At 40.1% G+C, this 8,089-nt stretch overlaps 1 protein-coding gene across 1 annotated transcript; it reads left to right on the top strand.

Annotated features, from left to right (window-relative positions):
* The first annotated feature begins 2,895 nt into the window (after positions 1-2,895).
* LOC121946599 (Ig-like V-type domain-containing protein FAM187A) lies at positions 2,896-7,681 on the top strand. Its single transcript, XM_042491244.1, has 5 exons — positions 2,896-3,096; positions 4,132-4,409; positions 5,596-5,958; positions 6,458-6,696; positions 7,455-7,681. Exons 1-5 carry the CDS (start codon positions 2,896-2,898, stop codon positions 7,679-7,681), a joined length of 1,308 nt encoding a protein of 435 aa, XP_042347178.1.
* Positions 7,682-8,089: the final 408 nt, after the last annotated feature.

Below are 8,089 nucleotides of genomic sequence, written 5' to 3'. Positions count from 1 at the left end.
CCAGTGTCAGCTCCACTATCATTCTCCGCCGGTGTCTCTGCCGGTGTCTCTGCCGGTGTTTTCGCCGGTGTCTTCGCTGGTGTCTTCGCCGGTGTCTTCGCCGGTGTCTTCGCCGGCGTCCCCGCCAGTGTCGCCGCCGATGTCTGCTCGGCTCTCATTCTTCGCCGGTGTTCCCTCAGGGGGAATATGTCCTTAGTTATGACAAAAACAAATGTACTTTTACAGAAAAAAGCGTTAAAAGTAGCTGACAGCAGATGAATGATGGCAACATGTTCCCAGTTCTCAATGCATTTGTACAACCACTTCAAAATGCAGCAACAAGAAGTGGATTTTTATATGTTAAAGGAAGCAGGAAATATATAATTATCAAACGGCTAGGACTCAGGGGGCGAAAAACATTATTGAAAACAGCAGCGGGCTATTCTTTTTTCCTCTTAAGAAAACAGTTGATGTAACATTCTGAATAAATGTGTTTAAATTCTGACATTTAAATGCAGAGCCGGTATTAAGGATAAAAGCAGCTTTTGACCATATGGGATTACATAAATATGTGACATTTGAATAAGTGTTTTTTAAATAGGTTTTGTGATTTATTCCAAATAGTTATTTTACTTAAATTTTTGTATTTCTTTTTTTTTTGGGGGGGGGGGGGGTGGGGGGTGGGGGGGCAATTAATAACAATTCTCCTTTTTTCTCCACAATTTGCAGTGTCGGATAATAATCAGGTGCAACTGAGACTCATTTGAGGATGATTGCTTTATTTGTTGTTTTGGCATTTGCCAGCTGGAAAAACAAAAAAACAAAAATCTAATGATGGTGATTATCAAATGAACCATACACATGTCAAAAATCATCCTGGTCCAGCACAGTTTTCATATTGCTCCTGGCCATGTGATATTTGTTGTTCTGTAAATAAACTAAATTGCATTTAGTGAATGAAAAACAGGAAAAGAGTCATCTGAAGTGTTTACCCCTCTGAACACACACTTAGTCATCCTGCTGCCCTAACACATTCTGTATTGTTTGGAAAATTCCACCCTGAAACTACTGTACTCAACGTTTACACACACCCACCCACACAGACACACACACACACACACATACACACTCAGCCAAATCATCTTTCAGTGCATGCCATCAGCCCGGGCTGCCAGCTTACATCAGACCAGCCTTGTTTGTGTCTCCAGGCAGTGAAGTTGGTCAGAAGTGTGTTGTGTTCAGTCATTGTGCTGGAGGCCTGATACACAGACCTGCAGCTCAGCAGGGAGCTGCTTCATCGCACTCATTTATCTCTGCTTCATAATAATACAGCAACAACCTCCTGCAGCCAAACTCCTGGAGCAGTGTTGTGAAGACGTGCAGGATGAGTTTAGTGTATGAGGCAAAGCTTACCTCACATTAACAGACTCTAGAGTGTGGATTATGAGCTGTGTGTGACTCCACATTGGCGCAATGGCTTTTTCCTGAGGCGAAATATGTCCTCGATCACTGCAATGCAGCAGGTGGACGTACAGTGATAATTAACTATCGGGCTGCATGTAAAATTTGGCCCCTGATAGGGTGTCGGTTACCGGTATTATTGTGAATTTTTTAATTCACAATGAAAATAAAGGGATTCACACTGGGAATTGTTTTTATACTTTTAATATACGAAAGGTGCCAGAGTGCCAGATCCCCTGCAACCCCGACAAAGGTCCTAGCTAATCCAAGAAATGTCCTAAAAATTCTAAAAATGTTTCGAAAATGTTTAAAAATGTCTAAAATCCTACAAAGTCCTACAATCTTACATGTGTCCTAAAATCTGAGAACGGTCCTAAAATCTTGAAAATGTCCTTAAACCCTTAAAATGTCTTAAAATCTCAGAAACATTCTAAAATCCTGGAAATGTGCTAAAATACCGTTAATGTCCCTATAAACAATTCCTAAAATCCAACAAAAACCCTAAAGCCTAAAAATGTCCTAGAATCCTAGAAATCTCCTACAGTCTGAAAAATGGCCTACAATCCTAAAAATGTCCCTGAATCCTAGAAAATTCCTAAAATCCTAGAAATGTCCTAAAATCCTAAATATATCTTAAAATCCAAGAAACATCCAAAAATCCCACAGACATGCTAAAATCTAAGAAAAAAAATCTAAAAAAAAATCTGAAAAATTTCCTAAAATATGGGAAAAGTCCTATAATTCCAGAAATGTCCTAAAATCCCCAAAATGTATTAAAATCCAAGAAACATCCTAAATTCCTGGAAACATGCAAAAAAAAAATTCTAAAAATGTTTAAGAATCCTTTAAATATCCCATAATCCTAGAAACATGGATGAGGCTGCTGTGACTGGCCCCGGGCCTCCTATCATTTTGCAAAAGCAAAGCAAGTTGAATTTCAGGACACTGAAGAGATATTTCAGTCTGGAGCAAATTGGTGGACTGACAGACGACTTTTTAAATAAAGGTTGATGCATTACTGCGATAACTTGCATGATGTGACAGATGAATCATCAAAAAAGAAAAAAACTTCACTTGTCTGACAAAATTTTGTCCAGCAAAACTTTTCTGTTACAATGTCTGCACGGCTAAGCCCAGCTGAGGTTTGTCTTTATAACACAAGAGAAACTGCAGCACACTTTGCGATGCTGGATATTTTTGAAAAGAATAAAAGGTGTTTGAGGGGAAGAAAGTAAAAGAGAAATGAGTCAGAATGAGTGTGAAAGTGTATCTTTTGGTACACAGAGCGTTTTATGTGTAATGAAGTGACTCCGCTAAGACTTTGCGATGTTTGCGTTGACAACAAAGGATGGGTCCTTGGTGAGCTTCTCAAATTCCTTTTAAGTTGTTGTGTTTTGAAATGAAGTTGTGGATTTTATGCATTGTAACAATCTTCTTTGTCCTTGCAGAAGCCTAATGCCTCCTCCGTCCTCCGGCCCTCCTCTTCTCCTCCTCCTCGTCCTCCTCATGTGTGCTGAGCTGTGGAGCTACGAGGCTCCTAAGCATAAGCAGGATGTGTTTGCCAGAAGAGCCTGTCCCGCCTTCCTGACCTTCACCAACGCTGCCTACCTGGCTGGAGTCACTGTGGAGCTTCCCTGCCACTGCAAACCACAGCAGGTAACAAACAAACAAAAACTCCTCATAAAATGTGTGTCAGGACTACATGTATGCATGACTCTTTAATCCAAAGCGAGCAGAAAAATGAATATATTCAAAATAAATCTCTCTGAAGTTTAATTCTGCTCATAGTTATTCAATTCTGCTGTTTTTAACTAAATGATCATCTAGCCTAATTTATGCTTTGGTGCTCAGCACTTTTGAGTGTCTCTTGACAGAAATTACATATTTTTGACAGAAAAAAGGTTTTATTAGACACTTTTTTTATGTCATGCACCGACTGCAACCAGCCAGTTCTTCTTCTTTAAATTTCTGCTGACAGCTGCTTTTTAAATCTCCGTCGGTGGGTCACACACATATACACGTCAAAACATCACATCTTTCTGGCTTTACGCTTCACACTAACCTCATTTCAGCACTGTTATTACCTCCATCCCTGGCTCAGAGGCGAGACCCCCTTTCCGTGACTGGACGTTTTATTCAAAACGGTGAGGCGGCAGAACAGCGTGATAGTCCCACCTTGAACAGGCAGTTTAAAGCAGCTTTACATACAACATTTTTGGAGGACCTAGGCCTCTAAAACTAACTTTTTGCACAAATTGAATTGAATATCGTCGTTTTACCAAAAGACAGAAAGAAAGGACGTGATTCTCATGAGTTACTGCATGAATAAGTTACTTGTACTAATCAGAAACAAGGATTTTAATGATGTAAATTGCATAACTAACATAAAACATCCTATTCTGAGAATTGCAGCTGTGTAAACGTGTTGACTTGTTATTAAGCTGCTCTGCTGCTGCTGCAATCCACTCAGCTTTACATATTTGTAAGATTTGTAGAAGACGAGCAAATATGTGGAGGAAGAAATCCAGCAGAGACAGAGGATGTTTGTACAGGGCATTTTGCTTCCCGAAACTGTGAGACCTAAATCTCGGCATCTGCCGATTGGAGTAAGTAATTGGAGTCTCTGGTATTGATCGTCTGAGCAACTGTCAGCAGATATATTGTAGTTATTAAGTTCCCTGTGTGTTTCAGATCCAATCAGTTGTGTGGTTCTTTCGGAAACATCTAAGCGGCTCCAAGGAGACCAGAGCCCTGACAGATCACCATGGCAACAGGCTGCTGGACCCCAGACGTGTCCCTCACAGCGGCGACCTGCGGAGTCGATTCTCCATCCGTCTCTTCAGCCTGCTGATCTTCAGGGCGGGGACAGACGACTCCGGTGTCTATATCTGCGGCTCCGTCCACGAGGACTTCTTTTATGGTTACGACCTCGACATCCAGGAGGCTCGTACGCTCAGCTTCACTCCGAGGTGACGAGAAAAAGCCAAAGACTGTGACCTTATGGGAAATTTGGCATTTACAGCTTCCAAATAGAGACACTGATGATGAAAATGTTAATTTACTGATAAGTAGAATCAACGCACTGCTGTCCAGTGAACATGTATCGACTCTCAAAGTCAATTCTGCATGGACGTCCTTGGAATGATTCTGTGAACATTATGGAGACATCCAATAATCACTGGAGACATGTTCAATATATGATTATTATCATTATTAACTGGTTCACATTTTACCTCCTGCATGTTCATGCTGGTGGGTGAAAGACAGAGATAACAGCGGGTTGTCAGCTTTGTGATGACCATTTTAAAAGATTCTGAACTACTAATGATTGACGTCTCAAAATGTGCATCCGATTTCTTTGTTATAGAATGACAAAAACTTGACTTGAAGCCAAAGGCACCCTTTAAAGTCTTTGAGTAAGCAATGTTACGGTCCTCCATTCTCTAAGAAACCAAGGTCAGTGTTATATAAACCCTTCAAAGCCTGAGCAAATTGCTTTGATTTATTTCAAAAACAATTCTGGAAGGTAACAATAAAGTACAATTTGTACAATTTGCAATGTAAAAAGACATGGCCCAAAATGAGCAAAAAAAATTGTTAAAAAGTTACAAACTTACAAAAAATTACCTAGAAAAAAGAACAAAACAAAACAAAAATAAGAAAATGAACTAGAAAAGTGCTGAAATTACAAAAAAGAAAATATATATATATATATATATATTATTATAGATTTGTTTCGTAAAAAAATAAACATGGAATTATTATAATTGTACGTGTAGTTTTCTGGACATTTCCACCTTTTTGGATTATTTTCCAAAAAACCACCTCTTTTTTTAAATTAATGTTTAGGTAAAATTTCTTCTAATTTGTAGGACATTTCTTGCCAAGTCTTTGCCTTTTTTCCTCATGTTTTCAAAAGAAGTTAAACCAATTTTCTTTTTTCAGTTTTCATGGGGTCAAATAGCTAACAAAGGCGTCTTTGCTATTGGCTTGTCTGGTGCCGAGAGATGTAAATAAAGGCAGCCTGTGCGGTGCCATAGGACGCCAAGGGCGTGACAAAGCATCAGTATGTGATGACTTGAGAACAAGAACGAGTTGAAAATCCACGATGAACCACTGATTTAACTGACTCCGGTTCCAATATGATGCTTCTAGGATCACTCCAGGAAATACGACCAAGAAACGGACAGAAAGAAAACGACTGCGCTCTGCTCAGCCGCTGTATCGCGTCTTCACCGCCTTCCGGCCGTGGTCTGTGTGCGATCGCTGTGGGGTACCCGGAGAACAGGTCCGTGTGGGACTCTGCTACGTCCACTCTCGCTACCTGCATGTACGCTACAGGCGGGCCAATCAGACAGTCGCTTCCTGCGGCTCAGGGGCGGTGCCCTCCGCGTTTGGACAACTGAAGCAAAGCAGAAGTGGAGCCAAGCTGGAGGTCAAAAGCTGTCAAGTCACATGTGCGCCTAAAGCACCGCCGTCCTCCAAAATCCTGGCTCTGATGGTGTTTCTTGGGTACAGGTGAGCACAAAGACAAGTAAGTAGAGGTACATATGAAAGATGTGGGTCTCCATGTCTGATGAGGCATGTTTTCATCCACTGGAGGGTATTAATCCTTTGAAACCTGAGCAAATTGGCTTGATTTCTTTAAAAAAAAATGTTGGAAAAAAGGCAATGACAATATAAGAAGAAATCACCAAAAAATAAAATAAGATCACAAACAAGAAAATAACCTAAAAAGTGTTTTAAGATTAATTATTCTAAAACATGATATTTCATTGTAAAAATGATCATTTTAAATATAGTTTTCTGGATGTTTTTCCCTTGCTTAGATTTGTTTTTATTTATTTTAAATCTACAAAATCGTGAAATCTGCAGGACATTTATTGCCAAGGTACTCACTGCAAAAATAATGATCAAATATCAATATTTAGATAATATTCTGCACTAACTCTTATAACTTTGATTCAGCAGCAGTAAATCACCTTTAATGTAATGAATTTTTCTTTCTGTGTTGTAGTTCTGCCTCCCGGCCAGCAGAGGTACCGGTGTTCTACCTGAACCACCCTGCGGACCGTGTCCTGACGCTGGGCTGTCCCGGGGCACGACCTAACATGGCCGTGGCCTGGGACCGCGGATCTTTACCCATTTACAGATGTGAACACGCGGCAGGTCGTAACTTCAGCTCCACTCCGCCCAGGCTGCTGATCGACACCGGACACCACCTGCTGTTTAAACCTGCAAAACTTCAGGACTCAGGTATGAACCACCAACAAGTGCATAGCATCATGTGACCTATAGAAGCCAAAAAAGTGTTTTCAATGCAGTTTTGCAAAATATGGCATTTTTGAAACGCTTAAAAGACCACCTCATGTGAGCGTAAAAACTTTTTTTGCAATAAATGTTTGGGGGGTTTTTCAAAATTGACATGTTTCAGTAGACGTATTTTATATTCGCAATTTCAGTTTGCACAATTTGAGGGTAAATGGAAACCTGCCTAATGTTGAGTTTCCCCTCTCAAACCATCATGTCCCCTGGCTGCACAGCTGTCCCACATCCAGACATTAGTGCCAGTAAGATTAATAGTGCCCCCTTCACACTCATGCAGGGTCATATCATGATGCGTTGGCCTTACAGTCTGTTCTTTCCTGTTTTAGTTGCCAGTTTGTTTCATTTCATTTCCATTCTTGAATTCTGCTCCTGCTCCTGTGATTAGATGTAAATTTTGCTTCTTCAAATCCAGCCAATAACGTAATCAGTCTTGCCCTGCTTTAGTCTTGGTCTTGACTTGGTCTCGGACCCTTAAGTCTTGGTCTTGTCTTGGTCTTGGCACACTCTGATCTCAGTCAAGTCTTGGTCTCAGTTAGTATGGTCTTGACTACATCATTACTCATGACCCCTCCTCTGAGGCTTTGGCGATCCTTAATGGGGGTCTGGACCTCCAGGTTGAGAACCAGTGTTTGTTTTTTTATTCTGAGTTGTTCAATTCGACTTAAATAATCCTTTTTGTTAATTAGGTGTCTACTACTGCTGGCTGCAGGGTCGCCGGGCCGCTGAGATACGCCTGCTGGTTTACGCCCATTTGGGGCGGGGACAGTCAGTGACATCACATCCCGACTTCTTGGCGGCTATTGAGACAGTGTTGAGATCGTACGCTGTCATGACAGCTGTATTTCTACTGCTGTTGTGTCTTAAGGCTGGAGTCAGATACCTCAGAGACACCACCGAAACACACGTGGATTGAACTTATTCAAATAATTATTACTTTACTAAAACACTTTAAAATCAATTTGATCTGTCTTTTTTCTTCAAGGTGAAAGTTATTAGTTAGTTAATTAGGATGTTTTACAGTATAGGAGATCCATTAAAATATCATAATATGTTTGAGAGTGAGAGAGATGCAACAAAACAAACTAAAAATAATAATAACTGAGAGAGAAACAAAAGAGATAATGACGCTTAGATAAAATAAAATAGTAGTAATAGAGGAAAAAAGCTTGTGCATATTAGATCTACCAAAAAAAAAAGACATAAATGTAAATGCAATTTACATTTTTTTTATTTGCAAATATCTCCTCACTATCTGAATGATTGTATTCATGTAGTTTGGTTTTAGTTTTTTAGTTTTTGTTATTTTTAAGCTTTTTTTTTT

Source organism: Plectropomus leopardus, chromosome 8 (genome assembly GCF_008729295.1).
Source record: "Plectropomus leopardus isolate mb chromosome 8, YSFRI_Pleo_2.0, whole genome shotgun sequence".
In the NCBI taxonomy this organism is placed as follows: Eukaryota; Metazoa; Chordata; class Actinopteri; order Perciformes; family Serranidae; genus Plectropomus; species Plectropomus leopardus.
Note: the sequence above shows the minus strand (reverse complement) of the source record. Positions and strands in the feature narration are given on the sequence as shown.